Source organism: Clupea harengus, chromosome 7, assembly GCF_900700415.2.
Source record: "Clupea harengus chromosome 7, Ch_v2.0.2, whole genome shotgun sequence".
Taxonomy (NCBI): Eukaryota; Metazoa; Chordata; class Actinopteri; order Clupeiformes; family Clupeidae; genus Clupea; species Clupea harengus.
The window spans coordinates 21985489-22008593 of NC_045158.1; the positions used below are offsets into that span (position 1 = coordinate 21985489).

General features: G+C 43.7%; 1 protein-coding gene and 1 pseudogene across 1 annotated transcript; both read left to right on the forward strand.

Moving 5' to 3' along the window:
* Nucleotides 1–5629: 5629 nt before the first annotated feature.
* On the forward strand, nucleotides 5630–17252 carry lhx2b (LIM homeobox 2b). The gene is made up of 5 exons (XM_012817779.3): nucleotides 5630–7323; nucleotides 8715–8917; nucleotides 9813–10183; nucleotides 14316–14521; nucleotides 15851–17252. Exons 1-5 carry the CDS (start codon nucleotides 7120–7122, stop codon nucleotides 16136–16138), a joined length of 1272 nt encoding a protein of 423 aa, XP_012673233.2. The 5' UTR covers nucleotides 5630–7119; the 3' UTR covers nucleotides 16139–17252.
* A 731-nt stretch (nucleotides 17253–17983) lies between these two features.
* Nucleotides 17984–19942, forward strand: LOC116220944 (annotated as a pseudogene).
* The last annotated feature ends 3163 nt before the right edge of the window (nucleotides 19943–23105 follow it).

Consider the following 23105-nt stretch of genomic DNA (forward strand, 5'->3'; position numbering starts at 1 on the left):
GAAGGGGGGTGGAAGAGAGAGATTGAGGGGGACAAGGAGAGAGAGAGAGAGAGAGCACAGGGAGGACTAAACCAATAACGCGTCCTGCTTTTCGATTCATTGCTTCTCTTTTCTTCTGAGCTGAGGCGAGGGTCTCAGCAAACGCATAACAAAACCAAGTGTCTGTCCACACACTTAGCCCCGCACGAGAGGCGTGTCCTGCTGACCTCATGAATGCTGATTGGACTAGCGGCCGACCTCCTTTTCTTCCCAGTTCTGTTGACAGGTTCCACTCTGGTTGAGACCTTTGGCGCTTCTTTAAGATGCAACACAGCCGCCCGCGACCACCGCATGGACCGAGTGGCACAGGTGACCGCAATACCAAAGGATGCTGAAAGTTTACATTCGTTCAGAGAAAGAGAAGGCCGGCAAACATTATCACTTTTGAAAGTGTCCATGTCCCGTCCCCCCCCCCCAAAAAAAAAAAACTGTGAGCAACTCAACTGCAATCCTGGTGGATTTCAGGTGCGACAGGAAACAGCCAACTAACAAGCAACTAGCTGTCTGGCTAGTTTGGCCGTCCAGCTTAAAGCTTAATTGTCGAGCTGGTGTCCGGCTCCAGGTGGACACACGGAGGAGGGGGTGGAGTGGGACAGCTTAGACAACTAGCAATAAACAGACGGCGGGCAGAGAGATGGCACAACACTCTCCCTGACATTTACTCACACTGCGGGGGCCATTTCCTCCGCTAACAAAACAATAGAGCCGCTAGTAAGAAATAGACCCATCTGCTCCGTATGGAATGGATAACTACTCGAGCTTAAGGAAGCAACACAAATCTGCTCCATATGAAATGGATAAGTACTCGAGCTTTAGGAAGCAACACCAATCTGCTTCATATGAAATAGCTAACTACTCAAGCTTTAGGAAGCAACACCAGTCCATTCCATAATCAACCCCAAAATCTAACATGTTTTAGTGAGTATTCTAACATGTTTTAGTGAATATTCTGACATGTTTTAGTTAGATTTCAATTTGAATGTAAACTACTCTGATACATTTTTGGCACTCATTATCTTGTAAAGACACATAATTGGACGAGCAAAAGTATAACCAAAAGCAGTACTGACACTAAATTGTATATATATATACTGTATATGGGGATTGTTGTTTATAAAAGCAGTGTAACAGGCTTCCTATAAGACATACCTCATATCAGCTTTTTATTATACAACTGATAATGTATTAATTTGTGTACGGGTCCTATGCTATACAGACTAAGCCTGGCATGCTACAGCTTAGGACCCTATTGTAAGTGCCTGCTGAAAGACTACGCCGGTACACAGACCCATAAATATATCCTCTGTCCCAGGCACTGGAGGCGGCCCTGGTTTCTTAGTTGTTTTTGTGTTCATCTGAAGCATAGTGTCCCTGCATCATTTATGGCCGTGTGTCGTCGTATGAGGTAATCGGTCGCAACACTTCTCTCTCCGTCAAGGGAAGCAGCTCCACGCCTCGCCCCAGTGCCGCTGAGTACTCCTCTGTATGTTCACATCACACACACGTGTGTAACGAGCTCAAAAGGACAGCAGCAGATTCAGCTGCAGGACGCACACAAATACAGATAAGATGTCTCGTTGACAGGTGTATTTGTAAACAGTGACAGTGACAAAATGTCATATACACGTTTTAGATTTCACACAACTGAAAACACAGAAAAACCCTTCATCTGAAATGACTGGATTTTTTTTCTTCCAAAAATTACCTTTTTTTTATGACAGGCCATTTATGACTTGCCACAAGCTGGAGGGCCTACTGAGCTTCATACCCTCATGTGGTCATTACTACTGATGAGGAAGGAGAGGCATTTGGGAGTTGTATTTTTCTTGTGGTTAAAAGTCAGTTATTTTAATGGTCCTGTCTGCTGCCTGGTGCTGTACTCGACTTAATGTGGCCTTTTCTATTCCTGGTTGCTATTTAAGTGGACCATTTTGTATTCTTTCAGTGTCATTATCAAAATATACCAACCGCTTCTTTCATCAGAATCTCTGTCATCCTCTCCGTTTCTCTACTCACCATCACGCCGCGTGCTTTACACTCGCAGTTAATGGCAAAGGTGATATGGAAGTTGTTACACGTTTCCGGTCTAACACCTAATCGGAAAAGTTTGATTCTGCAGGAATCCGTTTTGAAGTCAAAGGTCGTGCCTTGAACCCATTAGCGGGTTAAAGTTTGCCTGCTACAGAAAGCCTTCAGGTTTCAACTTCAGAGCAAATCCTCACCTTCAGTGGACATGAACTGATTACGCAGATGTTCATTAACCCGCTGTGATTTAGATTAAATTAGCTGATGTACAGTTGTGTCATTATAGGACTCGATTTCCTATGCTTTCATGTGATGCCAAAAAGCTGTGTTAATCAGTCATGACACTTAATGTCACTTGTAGCATATCCAGTGCATATTGTTGGATTTGCACAGACTATATGTAATACGGCCTGGCTTACACGTGGATCTAAAACGGAAAAGAGGAAATTGAAAACTGACAGCAGTTCTTGGTAACGATTTAACACTGCTATCTGTTCCTGTCTATCACCTATTCTCAATAATCCACACCGGGTGTATTTGTGCTATAACTTTTATCATGCTTCCTCCCCTAGTCTCTTTTCGTGTTTCGCAGGGTGTTACTATTAAAGATTTATGATCGACTCATCATCGGAACGTTCAACTGCAAACCTGCCGGGGAGCAGCGGCTGAAGGGTTGAATGAAATTACATGAAATCGGAGGTCCCTAAGCTCGCATTCCGAACTCTCAGTGCGGTGTTGGAGATTTGATCAAGGCTTGATAAAATTGTCACGGGGGGGAGATGAAAAGGCAGACAAAAACGTGAACAGTTTCCGCGGTGTTTCAATAGGCTACACATCACATTACACTCGAGTTACAATGATCAGTCCTGGCTCCATCGGAAAGGGGATCAGAGGAGAGCGTTTAAAATCAAACACTGCTTGACAAATGATAGAACAATTATTGGATTCCTGCGTTACAGAGACAGCGATTATATCTCTCTCTAAAAAAAACGCGCTCAGACAACATGAAATAGAAGATAAAGTCAGGTATAACTCAAATAAAAAAATACCTGCTGTTTCTTCATATTGGGCTATTAGTATGTTTTACAACAAGGAGAGTGTCTTGAAATTTCTTGTAATTTTTCTACCCAATTTAGCAGAGCAGCGCAATCTCGTATTTCATCCCCGCCCGCAGACACACACTCAGCTCAATGTTTAATGTATAAGCCAGCATTATTCTACAGAGAGCACGCATATTATAAATATGCATGTATTCAATTAAGGGTATTACACGGGATCTCATTAGCATAAGGATTTGGGAGCTTAACATGCCTCTTCATATTTGTGCTATAAAACTTTAATATAAACTAAGGCCAAATTGTGCCTACGGTTTAGGTATTTGGCTACTAGGCTACTTCCTGAACACTTCTATTAGTGATATTACCTCAGTAATAATAATTAAAAAAATAATAATAATAATAACAATAATGTGTTATTGAAAGTTGGATTTCATTGTCCTTTATTTCCACTACTTTAATACCATCTAATGCCATTATGGTATTATTAAATATTATTGGGTTGAGATTGTCATTTAGGTTAATTTTGCTCTGACTGTGTTAAAGCTAGGCCCACTGTATGCTGGTAAAAAGTAGTTTTTGTTAACAGCTGCATAATGGTGAACAATAGTATCAATGGAAAGTTATCTGCCAATAGCTATGTGAGCTGGTTCCTGCTTTCTAGCAAAGTCGTTATAACCCCAATTTATCGTCATCCATGCGTCCCTCTTTTATTCACTACATTAAGTACACCAGAATGCAGTCTTTTGGACAGTACCTGCACTAAGTTAAGTGATCAACAATATAAAGAGAAAAAGGTTTCATCTGCTTACTGGTATGATCTGGAGTTACTGATTGCAGGCTGAACCGTATTGGCCATTGATATGCCAGACATTTGGATGACACCACACAGCATGCTGTCAAGCTTGGCAAATCTCAAATGACGTTGCCAAAGTAGATATTCAGTCTTGATTTGTACAATAAACAAACCCAAATAACTTTGAGCCTACCACAAAGTGTATTTATCAAAGGGCAACACTCCTGAAACTGTGTTAGTTATACCTGCCCTAAAAGTTCGTAATAGGCTAACAGTAGGCTATCCTATTAACATATCTATATTGGTCTTAGGGATAGGGGGAGTCTGTCAATAAATATTAAATTGTTACTGTGAAAAACAATAATAGGGTGGCGCATTTAGTAGCCTACGTACGTGATCTTGGGACAATTTGTTTAACTAACCTCGGGGCAAATCTGGGCTGTAACAGAACCGAAATGATGACCAACTTAGCGGCAGCGAGAATTCTCTTAATTCGGCAAGCCTAATTATATGTGCCTAGCCTACATACTACCACTGTCTGCGGGAAGGAGCAGACCCCTTCTGCTCACCAAATTAATACTCTCTACCAATTAGGATCAGTGCTCTAATTAGAGTCGGTTCAAGGGGAACCCGGACGTCAGAAACAGAAAGCATTTTGTGACAGAGAAGAATACTTCGAGAATTAAGTATACGGGTGAAGTGTGTGTGTGTGTGTGTGTGTGTGTGTGTGTGTGTGTGTGTTTGTTGAGGGATTGTAATTAGGCAGAGCACTGATGCTGCGCTGCGTGGCATTTTATAGACTGCGATCTGATTTGGCAGTGTGGTTGTCTCGCCCTCCTTGCTTCCCCTGTGAACTTGATCGGCGTAACCTTCACACACATGCGACCAACACACCCACCCATGGTCCGGCGACGGCGGGCAAGCCGACGGGGAGATTTGCATAAAGGCAATAACCGCAATGAAATGGATGACACTGACAAATAAGCCATGGGCCTTTTCTGGCAAGAAGAAGATGGATATCATACATTACATGCGATCTGAGCAAAAACGGGATTTATTTTATTATTGGGCGATTATTCCACAGTGTTACCTGGTGTTTTAAAGGGTGTATGCAAATGTTATTTTACCAATAAAATATTCATCAGAAAAGTCACCTTTCATGGAAGCGGCGCTGCTTTACGGTTTAATTTGTATACATATATTTAAATGAGAAACAACTGAAATAGGGTCAGCTACTAGTATGTGTACGAGTCAAAAAAGAAGAGTTTATATTGCTCAAATAGATTAAATGTGTAAAATAATAATAATCGTATTTTTATTACTTTCAAATATTATTGGTGGTGAGTTGTTCGACATGTAATTATGGGCAAGTTAAATTATATCTTTTAACTGACTATGTCTACAGCGGACCACATCTTTCGCACCTGCAGTAAACCCACATTCGATACAATTTCAGAGGAATACAATTTCAAATAAATATTGAAATGGAAACAAACACAGTTTCCCATAAGACTATTCTGCAATTTAAACATATGTTAAGGATCCTGTGATGTCCTATGAGTTACATTGGGACGGTACTGTTTTTTTTTTACCTTGCTCAATTAGTAATTAGGTATTGGTGCTGACGCATGACACACTGGTGATTCTCTGACATTGAAAGCACAATCAGATTCTATTGTTGGCGCATAGTCCCTTGTGTGTAGCCTACGTGCCTTTGTGTGTGTATGTGTGTGTGTGTGAGAGTGAGTGTGTGCGATGAGTGTAGGGCTCTTGAAATATTCTGAGGCAAAGCAACTTGCCGAGAAGGTAGCAGATGGTTTCAAAGAAGTTGGCTAAACCGAATCAGGTAGCACATCACAAGATGTCATTTTCATTGTGCTTTGGGGAAATGAAGGCTGGACTGATTCGCGATATTAATAACATTTGTATTGATTTCCCAAGAAGACGGAGCGCTGGAGAAATCAGCCACTGACACATCTCAAAAAAAGAAATCTCTCTCAAACACACACTCTAATACGCACAAACACACATTCACATTTATTTGTCTTAGTAAGACGACAGTCATCACCATTATGAACCTGTTGGCTGGTCTTCCTCTAACGCTCATGATTTTCTTTCTGCTGGTCTTGGGATATACTCTATGGCGAAGCCTTCACAACCCTGCGTAGGGCCGGGTGGCCTGGCTGCTGCTGGCTGAACAAGCTCGAAATCCCCACAACCACAATGTTAGACGGATATCAAGAGTTTGACGACTTCACACAACCAATGAACATCAGCTCTGGGACGTGACGTAAGGTTCCCGATAGAAAAGGCGCGGACTGTACGTAGCAGGGTGTGCAGGGTTTGGAGACGCTAGAACAGGGATGCAACGGGCAGGCTGCCACACACTCCCGACTGGAATAACACAAACTCAGTGTACAACCAACTCATTTTCTCAGGCAGTCTCTTGCAACCAAGTCAACAAAAGGGGAACAAAACTGCTTTGAACGGCTACAGCACTTCTTCGTGATAAACTTAAAGAGAGAGAAAGGACATCGGTTTTACCAGGTGGCAGCAAGCCATTGTTATATTTGATGAAATTCCATCAGTTGCTACGCCTTTGCATCCAGAGCAACGTGCAATAGTATAAGCGTTTCTATTTTTTAATTGTATTTCTTCCGGTGCCACTAAGATGCTGAGGATATGGCAGAAACATGAAGACACACGCCTTTTCTTCAATTGAGACGTCCTTTCCTTCCTCATTCGCTCCCACACACATGCTGGATTATTTTTTAATGTAATGTATTTGGAACTGAGTCCTCCTCCTGTCTCATTGCAGTAGCCGAGCAACTTGTCCGATTGATAACTTTCAGGGGGAAGTGGCATTTGTGTGAACTTCAGTATTAATTGACTGACAAATGAATTCCCAAAACGCCCAAACCGAAAATACACGGGAAGAAAAAGAGAGGCGCAGTATCAAATGCGTGCTTTGCTGGTACGTGTGAAGCCTATCGTGGAATCTCACAGTCCTTTTGTAGGCGTTTTTGTAACTGATCAGATTTGTAGGGTGCACCGATTCATTCTTTCGAGGATTTCGTCATTTTTAAAAACAAATAAAGAATTAAACTCAAGACTTGTCTGGTAGTACTACGCCCCCGAAATAGCAATCTAAACTTGCCCCATTTTTTTTCCCCTTAAAAAAAAGGTAATTTGAACTTCCGATTCATGGGGCTGGGTTTGCGTCTTACGGAAATCTTGGCTTGCAGATCAGAGGGAAGCACGTGTAATTTGCTCTCATCGGCGGCAACGATGCTTTTCCACGGCCTCCCCGGAGGCGAGATGCACGGTGTCATGGAGGAGATGGAGCGCAGAAGCAAAGGCGACTCGTCGGCTATCAGCTCAGCCATAGACATGGGGGAGACAGAAACGGTAAGAGAAACCTACTAACCTCCCTTAGGCTCTTGCTGTAGTGAGTGAGACGACTGATCCATTAACAGAAAAAATGAACAACAAAAAAGCATATCATTTTGTGCTACAAAGACAAATGGTACCACTTACATTAGAAATCGCTCCGTATTTGGAATAAACTGTATTTATTTGCTGGCTTGATGTGATGGATTAATGCGGTGTAAAACAATACATATATGCAATTATATGATATTAAATGCAAGTACGCAGTTATTCATGTATTTAACTTTCAGTCAGTTTAAGGCTTTAAATGATAAGAGGTATGTAATAGTTTTCATATCAACAAAATATAAGGCTATATTTAGATTTAGGTATTATTCATTATTATGGAATTATGGTACACATTTCAGTTAATAGCCCAGTCTACATTGATGAAAGTCTGTCTCTTTGTGAGACTTGCAAACACTAACAAAGCTTTAAGGCCTTGTTGAAGAATGAATATGGTTTAAACTGTAATACACTTGATTGACTATTCTTTCTATTACTTTATGGTCATCTAAAGTATGAATTCGTTATGAAAGTAAGAGTTGTTCTGACTGACGGTACTCTAAAACTACCTATGGTAACTGGTAGTTTTCTGTGTGTGCGTCTGTGTTTGTCAGTGTGCTGTGTGTACGTGCGTGTATGGTTTGGTGTGTGTGTGTGTGTGTGTGTCCCTCATGCAGGGAAGCGCTTTCCCATAGATCTATTCATGTTCTATGTCTAATTTTTTTATGATTTTATTTCCTATGAGGTTTTCATATTATAATATAAATTGAGACATCCTTGCTATTTAATAATAATTGTGTCACTGACTCATCAGGGTGTAACAGGCCTTTGGCGATTATGGCGAATGCGAGCCCTTTTATAATAATTACCGTAAGAAGAAAGTTGTTCCTCTGTAATATGGGAATCTACGTCTTATGTTGATTAGAAATTGTTGTCTATTGCTAATATATAATATCCATATAATTTACAGTCAAATAATGTAATGGCAACTCTTGTTTTGACTGTATACTTGTGTAATTGTTTAATGTGTGATATCGTAGATTATAGAAGGTATAATATCAAATTAATTGACTTTTTGGGACCAAAGATTTTGTATTGAAATGATGCCCCTCCCATCTAGTTGTAGCTGACTCGGTTTAACTCACTCCGGTAAACACTCACACACACACACACACACAGAAGCCACGGCGAACCTTAACTACCGGCTAGTCCAATCTTGTCTTATCAGGGCTGTCGTCAATTAGTCTAAATCTACCAGAAAAGAGGGAATGGTGATGAAATATGGTCCTGTTCCTGTCTCACCCTTGGCTTCATCGTACTGCTTTGGGTTGGTAAGCCCGTGTGTTGTGTCTGCACCTCTCCAGATCATGCCGTCCATCAGCGGGGACAGGGTGGCCCTGTGCGCCGGCTGCGGAGGGCGGATCTCGGACCGCTACTACCTGCTGGCCGTGGACAAGCAGTGGCATATGCGCTGTCTGAAGTGCTGCGAGTGCAAACTCAACCTGGAGTCCGAGCTAACCTGCTTCAGCAAGGACGGCAGCATCTACTGCAAAGAGGACTATTACAGGTATCATGAAAACTAAAAGTTAACGCGTCAGACGTTAAGGTGTTAAAACATAAAGATTTGAATGTGTTCAGTACCTCTGCCATTTAATGAAAGCTCAAATACACAGTCCATTTGGTAGAAGTTCTACCGTGCGGTTTTGATAGTTTATCAGACAGATGTTTGAAAAAACTAAATAATGAATATTTGTCATGCGGTTTGTTTTAATTAAGGCAAAATGTCATCGCAGTACAGTGCTTGTGTGGGGAAAGCCCAAACTTTGAACGCGTTGGCTGCTCGGTGACAGTGGCGTTTGGTGTGTGATGTAGCCTACTCGAGCCACTCTAATAACACATGGGCTTGAATGCAAATTAAGGCGTTTATTTGTGATACCAGTTCAGCATTGTAAAGTGGGTTTGAGTCCATAATATGGTAATTAAATAATGATGGTGCTAATTTTGGTGAGAGAGTCTTTTTAAAAACCACTCCGTGAAATTATACGAGCAGTTGTAAGTATGGTGTAATTAATGGAGACGAGTGCCCATTATCAATTAGACAGCTCATTTTAAGCATAATTACTTGAATTAACTAAAACAGCCTCACGTCTCTTATAATTCTGTTTATATGTACTCTTCGTGTAGCTTCGTTCTAAATGAGTAACATTGGATTGCGTTAATGTTATCAAAATACTGATGCATCTATGGTCAACAGTATACTGTGTCAATGACTTGATGCCTAGCTGTTGTATTAGCTATGTGGCTTACATGTTTAATGGAGAGACATAACTTAAGGGGAAATTATGTTCGTTCGATTTAAGACTGCAATTCTCTCGTAGAGGTTAAAAAAACTTTTTCATTTAAAAATATATTTCTTCTATGGGGTGAACGGCACTACTAACGAAACACGTCTTTTTCTGCAGGAGGTTTTCAGTGCAGAGGTGCGCGCGATGTCACCTGGGCATTTCGGCGTCGGAGATGGTGATGAGGGCGCGAGACCTGGTCTACCACCTGAACTGCTTCACCTGTACGACCTGCAACAAAATGCTCACGACGGGGGACCACTTCGGCATGAAGGACAGTTTGGTGTACTGCCGGCTCCATTTTGAAAACCTGATCCAAGGGGACTATCCAGATCGTTTCAATCACTCGGATGTAGCGTCTGCTAAAGGACTGGGCACGGCTGGCCCGCTGGGACTGTCTTACTATAACGGGGTCAGCACGGTGCAGAAAGGCCGGCCCAGGAAGAGGAAAAGTCCCGGGCCGGGAGCAGACTTAGCTGCCTACAATGCAGGTAGGGCTCTTTTTTTTACCCAACCTCACGATTTTGATCAGCACACGCCCTCTGACAGTTTAGAGCAGGCATGGTATCTCTATGTCGACACACGCTGTTCATTTGTATTTTTTTTTTAAACCTCAACTTCTTTCGTAGCTGTCTCATGGCGGTTATGATTTGAAGTAGAAGTGTATGTGTCTCTCTCTCTCTCTGTCACATACACACACACACACACACACACACACACACCCATTTCAGTTCATAAGAAGGATTGGCAACTAAGCTCTGGACACCCTGTCATCCCAGTGTAAATTCCTTAAACTAGGTTTAGATGAATGTGCCTGTATTTCTACGAAGTCATGCGTAAAGCGATAGGGGCGATTGCAATCCCTGCAAGGGGTGTAAAATAAGAGTTTAGGGATTATTATTATTAATAAAAGTCCATTGTTGGGAAACTACACCCGTTAGGGCCGTAATGGGGATGCATAGCATCGAGTTAAATACATTCTGCACGTAGATATTAAAGGGAGGGTGGAGGTTGCGTGCAGTGTTTTTAAGTTCACGTGATCGGGGTGACTAGTTAAAATGTATTCTTTTGTCATTCTTTTATGATCAACCTTTTATTATGAATTAGATTTTTCACGTTTCTCTGCGTAGGTATAGAAATTTAGCGAGTGTTATCTTACATATATATGTCGATAAGAAATAACATTATTGAAATTGCACCAATTGAGGTTCATATTCTATCGAATATGTGGGCTATAAGTTTAACAATGGTAGCGAAATGTTCTTCAGCTTGGTTTAAAAAACACTTCCGTGTGGTTCTGAATGAAAATGCCATACATCCTTTCATATGAGATATGAACTTGTTATTGAAAAGCCACGTTTTTTGTTGACGGTAATTCCAATCATTTTGGGGTTAAACAGTTTTAATTTGGTCATACTGAACTCTTTTCTTAAGCACTGTTCAGTTGACAGGCTAAACGTGTGTGTTGTGTTGTATTTCCCAAACAACACAATTGTGGTTGTTTGTATTTGTCAAACAACACAATTTTAAAATAAAAAATCTCAGACAAATTTGACCGACATAAAGGCTTTAGCCCTGGTTGGTCCACACACGTTGTTCAGCACCGTGTCACCAAAGTTGCAGTTGTTTAGTTTTTGTCAGAAGTGGTATGAAAAGTGCCCAAGTGTTGGCTGAGTTGAAAGAGCTGCTGTACACTTGAGCTGGGCGCTGGGGGGACACGAAGAGTTGTCTCGCAGCGTAAAGGACTGCCCCGGCCCTGCCCGGGCCATTAGGCCCCAGTGATCACGGAGGGTCAAGCAGGAGAATGCTGGATGCTTACAGAGCCTGACAAGTGGAAAATGTCTCAGATGCAAGCCAGGACCTCCAAACGATTAGAAAGACGAAAGAGAGAGGGACAGAGTGAGTCAGAGAGAGATTTAAAGAGAGAGAGCTGTTACAGAGGAGTTAACATTTTTTTCCACGTTTGCCAAGAACTCCACAAAACACTAGGATCGCCCGTATTGATGTAATACACACAACAATTTGCCCTTTTTAAAGCGCCCTAAAATGTTGCAGACAACGTATGTTCCTTCCTTTTTTGTGGATCATTTGCGATTAATATAAAGTATGAAGTGGTCTACATAGTGTAATTACAACGTAATAAAAATACGTTTCTGCAAGCCTTTTACTCCTGGACTGAAAGCCCTACTCGACATGATAGATCGCTTTGTATTATCCATATACACTCTCAGTACATGCGGCCGAGGCTATTTTCAGAAGGTCTTTTCAATAAGCACTTTCACATATAGATGTGAAAATGAAAGCAAGACCATCAGCAATAGTGAACACCCATTGAGAGAGACTAGAATATGTCTCCCACCAAAAGGCATCCGAATTATACAGGTACAATTGTGCATTTTTTTTGTCAGACCGTTGAATCTTGCAATTCACATGCAAAATAATTCTGCAATAATTTCTAATATGTCTTACTCGCTTTAAAGTGCTCGAAACATTGTATTGGCACAATCTGTATGGCATATTTCATGACAATAGATTTTTTTAAAACGAATTTCTTAAACGTTTCTTTTATCACAACCATGGTGGTCCTCTATTCATGAATATGAACTCTGTATTCGGCGCTTAAAGTGTGTCGAAAGTCTTCGTGAAGACTGAATCAAGGGAGCTCACCACCGACAGCGAGTGAAGTCAACAGAAAGTTGTTGAAATGTTGGTTTGCCAGTATTTAGTCAAGAATAGGCTCGTTTAGGATCACTAGCGCCCCCCTCAGGTTAGAAAACGGACAACAGCGCAGTTTAGACAGACAGATTCATGAACTTGGAAACATGAAAACGGAATATCGAAATTTCATTTAAATTATTGTATTTTTTCAAACAGAATAAATAGTGATGAAATTCATTGTGTTATTATCTTAGAAACGACTGATTGCCAGCTAAATGGATTATTGAAACCTATGCGGGCTTGAGCGCAATCGCAGCGCTTCAGTGTTCATTATAGAATAAAATAGATGAGCGATATAGGTACGTGAATTTACTCCTGTCGTGCTGTGTATGATCTAGACAACTGTCTGTGTGAGAAAACATTTGTTCCACATGTCTCCGGTTGTAAGCTTTTAAAGGTTAATTATGTGAAGTGTTGCTCTGACAAATTTTCAATGAGTAATATTTGCTGTTGTGACAGAAAACATCATATCAGAACTGTTATGCGTCTAGCAACACTTAATCGTCTGCCAATAATTGTAGGGAGGCGAGTGCATATCCTGCAGTTTCTTGGAAACTAGACCACCACATTTCCGCCTGCGATCTTAATTCAGTTAATAGGTTACGAAACACGAGATTTTTAATGTATTCATCTATTTAGGCATATTTGTTGTTTAACAATTTATTACTCCCATGTATCTTGCACAAGTAAATTACAATTCTTGGTGATAAGATCAGGATTTGCTAGGATCCTGTGTTAATGTTAGTCTCTGAAATGCACCTGGCCCTGATTTGACATTCTGCACCAGATCCAATTCAGATGTAATCCAGTTCTGGCCCAAACCCAGTTCAAAATTAAACCAGTTCTGATGCAAATCTGGTCCAGAGTCAGCAGCAAGAGCAAGTATTTAAATCAGTTGCGTGATAGGACAGGGGTTAACATTAACTGAAATGTTTTCAGTCCAATATTTTATAAGTAGTTTTGAAACACAAGAGAACAACTGTAACACATCATGCATAGGGGGATTGCATGTTGCCTCTTCTTAAAAGAAGCAAAGGTATGATGATGAATGCCCATTTTTTATTTTTGTTTCCTGTCATGGCAACAAGAAGCTTCGGTCTTCTAAGTCAACTGCAGCACAGCTCCGTCCACTAGGGTGTGTGTGTGTGTGTGTGTGTGTGTGTGTGTGTGTGTGTGTGTGTGTGTGCGTGTGTGTGTGTGTGCGTGTGTGTGTGTGTGTGTGTGTGTGTGCGCGCGTGTGTGTGTGTGTGTGTGTGTGTGTATAAACAGATGGAAAGGCGCTCAGAGAGGCATGGCCTTGGCCTTTAACTTGTGTCGCGCCTCCTCACTCCAGGAGCTCCTCACTCTCACTGGAACTGATGTCACATCAGCGGCCATTTGTCATGTGGTTAATCAGTGAGTGTGTGTGTGTGTGTGTGGCTCTGAGGGCGGTTTGAAATCTCACCGTGAGGTTAAGGGCGGTTTGAAATCTCACCGTGAGGTTGAGGGCGGTTTGAAATCTCAGTCCACAGGCACAGTGAATTTAGTTACGATACAGCTGTCAATCAGGACCAGGATACCCTCACGGCTCCGTAATTTACTGTCATCCCACGCCAGTTCTCTGGAGTCTCTTTGGTGATTGTGGGTTTTGTAGTTAGGTGTATCAGGCATGTACTGTATATGATGCAGTGTAAAACATACTTCATAATGCAGTGCCTCACAAATTCTCTTGTGTTGTTGTATTACTTTGAGATGTTTAATTGGTTAAGAGATACAGATCTAGTCGTACTATCTATGCAATGTACTTTCACAAAGTAAAAAACGAAATAAGTATTCACAGTATCAAAAGAAAAGACATATCCTACCTTTTTTTAGAAACTGCAACCTAATTGAGTGTGTGTGTCTGTTTGTGTGTGTGTGTCACAGCCCTGAGCTGTAACGAGAATGACGGGGACCCCATGGACCGCGACTCCCAGTACAGCTCGGGCGCGAAGTCCAAACGCATGAGGACCTCCTTCAAGCACCACCAGCTCCGCACCATGAAGTCCTACTTCGCCATCAACCACAACCCAGACGCCAAGGACCTCAAGCAGCTGGCCCAGAAGACGGGCCTCACCAAACGGGTTCTACAGGTGAGGTGCACTCGTTTACTACATTCTGCAGTTAGACGCCCCCCCCCCCTCCAGTTTCTACCAACTCGGTCCAGTTAGATGCCCTAAGTTCCTACTCGGTCCAGTTAGATGCCCTAAGTTCCTGCTCGGTCCAGTTAGATGCCCTAAGTTCCTGCTCGGTCCAGTTAGATGCCCTAAGTTCCTACTCGGTCCAGTTAAATGCACTAAGTTCCTACTCGGCCCAGTTAGATGCCCTAAGTTCCTACTCGGTCCAGTTAGATGCCCTAAGTTCCTACTCGGCCCAGTTAGATGCCCTATGTTTCGACCGGCTGGGTCCAGTTAGACTGGATCAAATTTGACGCCCTTCGTTGCTGTTGGCTGGGTCCAGTTAGATCGCTTCAGCTTCTACCGGCCGGGTTCAGTCGTTGGGATGGTACTTGCTGATAAGAGTATGCAGCGAGAGACAACCTTCCTTTAAATTGTGGTGCTGAATCGGTGCAAAGCAAGGCTGGGTTTCCTCCTGAAGCTCAGAAATAGAGAAAAAAACACCTTTCATGATGTTTGCACCACTGCTTTCAGTAGCTTTAGAGAATAATTACAAATAATACACATACTGACAATTGTCTTTTCTGAATGCCGTTGTATCTTCACAATAGTGAACTCTTTTTTCACAACAAATACGACAGAAATTCTTAATTTGACAAATATTTTTAAAGGAATATCTGTTTGCAACACACCATTAAAAATAATTGCAAGCATGAAGGTCTCAGATGGTGAGCATATCTCTATGAAAACAGTGTTCAGAAGCAGCTTTCCCTCCAGCACGGCAATGAAAGGGTTAACATGTCACATCAAACGGATGCAGGAGAAGGAGGGAAAAACTCTGACTAATTCTTGATTCCCGCAAACACGACAGCAAATTATCTCGGAGACTGCGGAGAACAAAAACCTACATTAAAAAGGGTTTGAGAACACCAAATGTGTTGAAAATCTCCCAACTCTAATTACTGCTCCCGCAAAACAAAGCAGTCATTTTGCTTTGATGAATCCTCTTCTCAGGCCCTGTTTGTCATTCAATATCAAAAATTCCCATTGTGCTCTCTCCTCTATCCCTCTCTCTCCTCATCCCTCCCACATCTCTTGTTTTCTCACTCCCTCTCTCTCCCTATCCCTCCCACATCTCTTGTTTTCTCTCTCTTTCTCTCTCCCCCTTTCTCTCCCCCTCTCTCTTCCTCTCTTTTTCCCGATCCTCCCTTACATATCTCTCCCTCTCTCACTTGTTCTCTTTCCCCTCACCCCCCCTCTTTTCAGCAGTTACAGTAACACATGTCCCCCCCCCCCCTCTCATAGGTCTGGTTCCAGAACGCGCGGGCTAAATTCCGACGGAACCTGCTACGACAGGAAACAGGCGTGGACAAAGGTTCCGACGGCTCGGTGCTGCAGGGCGGCACCCCCTCTGGACCCGTCTCGGAGCTCTCCAACGGGTCCATGAGCCCGTCCAGCACGCCCACCACCCTGACGGACCTCACCAACCCCACCATGCCCACCGTCACCTCCGTCCTGACCTCTGTGCCCGGGGGCTTAGATGTGCACGAGTGCCGCAGCCCCTCCCAGACCACCCTCACCAGTCTCTTCTGATGCCCGCTGATGCCCTGTGTAGACCACAGACTGGCACACCGCCCTCACAAACTGGCAAAGTGGGGAGACCAACCCGATCGTCACCACATCCTACTGACCAAACCTCAGTTGACTGACCACAGCCCCCCCCCCCCCACACACACACACCCACACACATACAAACACACACACACACACACACACACACACACACCTCGCCTTCACTGGGCTTGTTTGAAGACGTAGAAGATCTTATTCACTACAGCCAAGCGAAGTTTGGCCAAGCAGAGAGACAAGAGTCCCAGATTAGCGTCCACACCAACGCCCCTTCCCCCTGTCTGAGTGTGAGCCCCTCCTTCCTCCACCCTCTCCTCTCTAGGCTGGCCGTCACTATAGCGACATATCAGATATCAGAAGACCACTAACGGTAAACTGATGTAAACTGTTGTAAACTGTTGTAAAGTGAGAGACAGGAACTCTGGTCTATTTTAGAATAATGCAGAACAAGTGCCCATGTTTTTCTTTCTTTTTCTTTCTTTCTCTCTTGTTTCTGTTGGTGCTGTTGTTTTTTGTGTTTTTTTTTTCTGAAATCCATGGAGATTTGAAGATTAGCATTTCCCCCACACTATGTTTACAGAAAGAGATTTTGCAGAGCAGACAAACAGAGCTTCGTTTCTGAGCAGCTCCGGCTTCGCTTTGGCCCATTATTTATGTATCTGCTGTGGGGTCAGAGAGAGAGAGAGAGATGGAGAGATAGAAAAAGAGAGACTAATAGAGAGAGAAGAAAAAAAGAGAGACTGAGAGAGAGAGAGAGGGGGGTTAGAGAGAGCAGCTCCGGACCAGATTGGGGCCAGGTTCTGGCCGGATCCGTCCGAGTCGGCAGCTAGAAGGCTCATAATGTGAATAATTAGACGGCGTGCCCGAGCCCAGCCCCACTGCTGTCTCGTGCCTTTCTCTGTTTTTCAGCTCAGTATTCATGAGTGTTGTGCTCCTCATTACTGCAGCGTCTGAATATGGATGGCGGCACCCAGCAGGGCATAGGACAGCACAGGGTTACACGAGCTACGGGCTCTCTGTAGTCTGGGCGTGTGTGTGTGAACACGTGTGTGTGTGAGCACATGTGTGTGACTGAGTGCGTCTCTCAGTGTGTGTGTTTATGTATGTTTGCATGCATGTGTGTGTGTGTGTGTGTGTGTTTATGTATGTTTGAATGCACATGTATGTGTGTGTGCGTTTGTCTGTGCTCTGCAAGACCCTTTACTTACTCCATGAATTTTAAAGTCTGCATAACTTCTTGAAATTACAAATGCGCACACACACAAATGCGCAGTCACCCACATCAGGCATTGGCCCCCCCACCCCCGCAGCCTACCCCGGGTCCAGATCGGTGACTGACCATTTGCACACGGCGATACACACACAACACCTGATCCACTTGCACACTCACACACACACACACACAAACACACACACACACACACACACACAACACCTGTTCCACTTGCACACACACATACAGCTCCCCTCTCCAAACACACAGTTTCATCACAGACCTTTGCATGGGCCCCACCCCTGGTCTTGGGCATGGGATTCATCTGTACTCTTAATCTGACCACGGGTCTGGACTTACATACACACGCTCAATTAACTCTCCCTCTGTAAAACACACACACACACACACACACACACACACACACACACACACACACACACACACACACACACACACAACACACATTCAAATGTAAATTATTATGGCAATAATATTTACAGTATTACAGTGTGTGTGTTGTGGTGTGTGTGCTTGCCTCTGTTTGTGTGTGTGTGTCACAGCCCTGAGCTTGTAACGAGAAATGACGGGGACCCATGGACCGCGACTCCCATACAGCTCGGGGCGCGAAGTCCAAACGCATGAGGGACTCCTTCAAGCACCACCAGCTCCGCACCATGAAGTCCTACTTCGCCATCAACCACAACCCAGACGCCAAGGAACCTCAAGCAGCTGGCCCAGAAGACGGGCCTCACCAAACGGGTTCTACAGGTGAGGTGCACTCGTTTACTACATTCTGCAGTTAGGCGCCTACCCCCCCCCTCCAGTTCTCTACCAACTCGGTCCAGTTAGATGCCCTAAGTTCCTACTCGGTCCTGTTAAGATGCCCTAAGTTTCCTGCTCGGGTCCAGTTAGATGCCCTAAGTTCCTGCTCGGTCCAGTTAGATGCCCTAAGTTCCTACTCGGTCCAGTTAGATGCCCTAAGTTCCTACTCGGTCCTGTTAGATGCCTAAGTTCCTGCTCGGTCCAGTTAGATGCCCTAAGTTCCTACTCGGTCCTGTTAGATGCCCTAAGTTCCTTTGCTCGGTCCAGTTAGATGCCTAAGTTCCTACTCGGTCAGTTACATGCACTAATTCCTACTCGGCCCAGTTAGATGCCCCTAAGTTCCCTACTCGGTCCAGTTAGATTGCCCTAAGTTCCTACTCGGCCCAGTTAGATTGCCCTATGTTTCGACCGGCTGGGTCCAGTTAGACTGGATCAAATTTGACGCCCTTCGTTGCTGTTGGCTGGGTCCAGTTAGATCGCTTCAGCTTCTACGGCGGGGTTCAGTCGTTGGGATGGGTATTGCTGATAAGAGTATGCAGCGAGAGACAACCTTCCTTTAAATTGTGGTGCTGAATCGCGTGCCAAAGCAAGGCTGGGTTTCCTCCTGAAGCTCAGAAATAGAGAAAAAAAACACCTTTCATGATGTTTGCACCACTGCTTTCAGTAGCTTTAGAGAATAATTACAAATAATACACTTACTGACAATTGTCTTTCTGAATGCCGTTGTATCTTCACAATAGTGAACTCTTTTTTCACAACAAATACGACAGAAATTCTTAATTGACAAATATTTTTAAAGGAATATCTGTTTGCAACACACCATTAAAAAATAATTGCAAGCATGAAGGTCTCAGATGGTGAGCATATCTCTATGAAAACAGTGTTCAGAAGCAGCTTTCCCTCCAGCACGGCAATGAAAGGGTTAACATGTCACATTCAAACGGATGCAGGAGAAGGAGGGAAAAACTCTGACTAATTCTTGATTCCCGCAAACACGACAGCAAATTATCTCGGAGACGGCGGAGAAACAAAAACCTACATTAAAAAGGGTTTGAGAACACCAAATGTGTTGAAAATCTCCCAACTCTAATTACTGCTCCCGCAAACAAAGCAGTCATTTTGCTTTGATGAATCCTCTTCTCTTGCCTTGTTTGTCATTCAATATCAAAAATTCCCATTGTGCTCTCTCCTCTATCCCTCTCTCTCCTCATCCCTCCCACATCTCTTGTTTTCTCACTCCCTCTCTCTCCCTATCCCTCCCACATCTCTTGTTTTCTCTCTCTTTCTCTCTCCCCCTTTCTCTCCCCCTCTCTCTTCCTCTCTTTTTCCCGATCCTCCCTTACATATCTCTCCCTCTCTCACTTGTTCTCTTTCCCTCACCCCCCCTCTTTTCAGCAGTTACAGTAACACATGTCCCCCCCCCCCCCCCCTCTCCTAGGTCTGGTTCCAGAAACCGCGCGGGCTAAATTCCGACGGAACCTGCTACGACAGGAAAACACCGGCGTGGACAAAGGTTCCGACGGCTCGGTGCTGCAGGGCGGCACCCCTCTGGACCCGTCTCGGAGCTCTCCAACGGGTCCATGAGCCCCGTCCAGCACGCCCCCACCCTGACGGACCTCACCAACCCCACCATGCCCACCGTCACCTCCGTCCTGACCTCTGTGCCCGGGGGCTTAGATGTGCACGAGTGCCGCCAGCCCTCCCAGACCACCCTCACCAGTCTCTTCTGATGCCCGCTGATGGCCTGTGTAGACCACAGACTGGCACACCGCCCTCACAAACTGGCAAAGTGGGGAGACCAACCCGATCGTCACCACATCCTACTGACCAAACCTCAGTTGACTGACCCACAGCCCCCCCCCCCCCCCCACACACACACACCCACACACATACAAACACACACACACACACACACACACACACACCTCGCCTTCACTGGGCTTGTTTGAAGACGTTAGAAGATCTTATTCACTACAGCCAAGCGAAGTTTGGCCAAGCAGAGAGACAAGAGTCCCAGATTAGCGTCCACACCAACGCCCCTTCCCCCTGTCTGAGTGTGAGGCCCCTCCTTCCTCCACCCTTCTCCTCTCTAGGCTGGCCGTCACTATAGCGACATATCAGATATCAGAAGACCACTAACGGTAAACTGATGTAAACTGTTGTAAACTGTTGTAAAGTGACAGACAGGAACTCTGGTCTATTTTAGAATAATGCAGAACAAGTGCCCATGTTTTTCTTTCTTTTTCTTTCTTTCTCTCTTGTTTCTGTTGGTGCTGTTTTTTTTTTGTGTTTTTTTTTCTGAAATCCATGGAGATTTGAAGATTAGCATTTCCCCCACACTGTGTTTACAGAAAGAGATTTTGCAGAGCAGACAAACAGAGCTTCGTTTCTGAGCAGCTCCGGCTTCGCTTCGGCCCATTATTTATGTATCTGCTGTGGGGTCAGAGAGAGAGAGAGAGATGGAGAGATAGAAAAAGAGAGACTAATAGAGAGAGAAGAAAAAAAGAGAGACCGAGAGAGAGAGAGAGGGGAAGAGAGAGCAGCTCCGGACCAGATTGGGGCCAGGTTCTGGCCGGATCCGTCCGAGTCGGCAGCTAGAAGGCTCATAATGTGAATAATTAGACGTCGTGCCCGAGCCCAGCCCCACTGCTGTCTCGTGCCTTTCTCTGTTTTTCAGCTCAGTATTCATGAGTGTTGTGCTCCTCATTACTGGAGCGTCTGAATATGGATGGCGGCACCCAGCAGGGCATAGGACAGCACAGGGTTACACGAGCTACGGGCTCTCTGTAGTCTGGGCGTGTGTGTGTGAGCACGTGTGTGTGTGTGAGCACGCGTGTGTGACTGAGTGCGTCTCTCAGTGTGTGTGTTTATGTATGTTTGCATGCATGTGTGTGTGTGTGTGTGTGTGTTTATGTATGTTTGAATGCACATGTATGTGTGTGTGCGTTTGTCTGTGCTCTGCAAGACCCTTTACTTACTCCATGAATTTTAAAGTCTGCATAACTTCTTGAAATTACAAATGCGCACACACACAAATGCGCAGTCACCCACATCAGGCATTGCCCCCCCACCCCCGCAGCCTACCCCGGGTCCAGATCGGTGACTGACCATTTGCACACGGCGATACACACACAACACCTGATCCACTTGCACACTCACACACACACACACAAACACACACACACACACACACACACACACACACACACACACACACACAACACCTGTTCCACTTGCACACACACATACAGCTCCCCTCTCCAAACACACAGTTTCATCACAGACCTTTGCATGGGCCCCACCCCTGGTCTTGGGCATGGGATTCATCTGTACTCTTAATCTGACCACGGGTCTGGACTTACATACACACGCTCAATTAACTCTCCCTCTGTAAAACACACACACACACACACACACACACACACACACACACACACAACACACATTCAAATGTAAATTATTATGGCAATAATATTTACAGTATTACAGTTGTCATAAAATAATCAATAGTGATATGGTAGCACACACAGATCATATTATCTTTTAGCTATCTCAATCATTCAAAAATATGGGTGACACCAAGCAATTAAGAATATTAGGGTTGAATACATGTATAGGCACAATTACACTCACACACACACATTGCACACAGATATATACACGCACAGACAAAATACATTTACTCATCTCAACATCTTACCTCACTCCAATTCACTGGACATGTTTTGTTTTATCCTGGAGCTGGACAGTACAAAGCAGATTCACATTGACTCTGAAAACGATAACAATGAATAAATGCACTGAAATGGAATTTGATAATAATATTTTGGAAGGCTTTGTAGCATGATTATAATGGTGTATATGAAAGATGGTCCATGTCGCATTTGTACTTGTGTTTAACATCAGTATGAATCTAGGGAATATGTCCAACGTGGGCAGATTTTTGTTTTTTCTATCATATGAAACACTGATTTATTGTTTTGAAACATGTCATTTTCTTATGCTGTGTTAAACGGTTCTGTTTTTAATTGACTGTGAGATGTGACGGTGTAGGAAAATGGGGAAAAAGTTAACCAAGTTTATCAATGGCTGCTGGCTGAAAATGTTGTATAGTTTTGACTGATATTGTGAACACACACACACACATACTCACATGCACACACACACACACACACACACACACACACACACACACACACACACACACACACACACACACACACACATACACACACACTTCACAGTCAGTCCCTTTGATGTTTCTCTTCAGTTCGGTAAAAAATATAAAACTGAATCATCATAAGCACATACATTTGTCTTCTTTTATGACCTGTCAGTTCTAACCCATATACAACCACACTAAAGGGAAGAGATGTAAAATCATGAACACATGTCAGACTACTCACAGTATTGTCATAGTGAAATATTTGTTGGCTCATTGTGGGTTTACTTTGAACCACCAATAACTCAATGTTGCCACTGAACAATTTCTGTTAGGCTTCAATTTGACAAAGTAGAAGATCTGTAGAATTGAATATTCAAGGGGGTAATTATTATCTATTTGAGGTCTCTAGAACCTAGTCTAGTCGGGGGTTATTATCAAATTTGTATTATATCTTTAGAACCCCAACCTTGTTCTTTGTTATTGCTTGGGGTGTTCAGAAAGACTTACAGAACTTACAGTGAACGTACAGATGTTGCTAAATATAAATGACACTTTGACCAAGTGAAATTCAGAAATAGGTCCCTGTTATTTTAAGATTATTTGACTCTGTTAAAAAAAGCCCCATCACACATCAGCCTGGTTCTGGTCCCTGCGGACTCTCCGGTCCTCCAGGCTCTGTCTGGTTCTGCTCACCTCTCCTGAAAAGTTTGAGAGCTGAAAAACCCCAA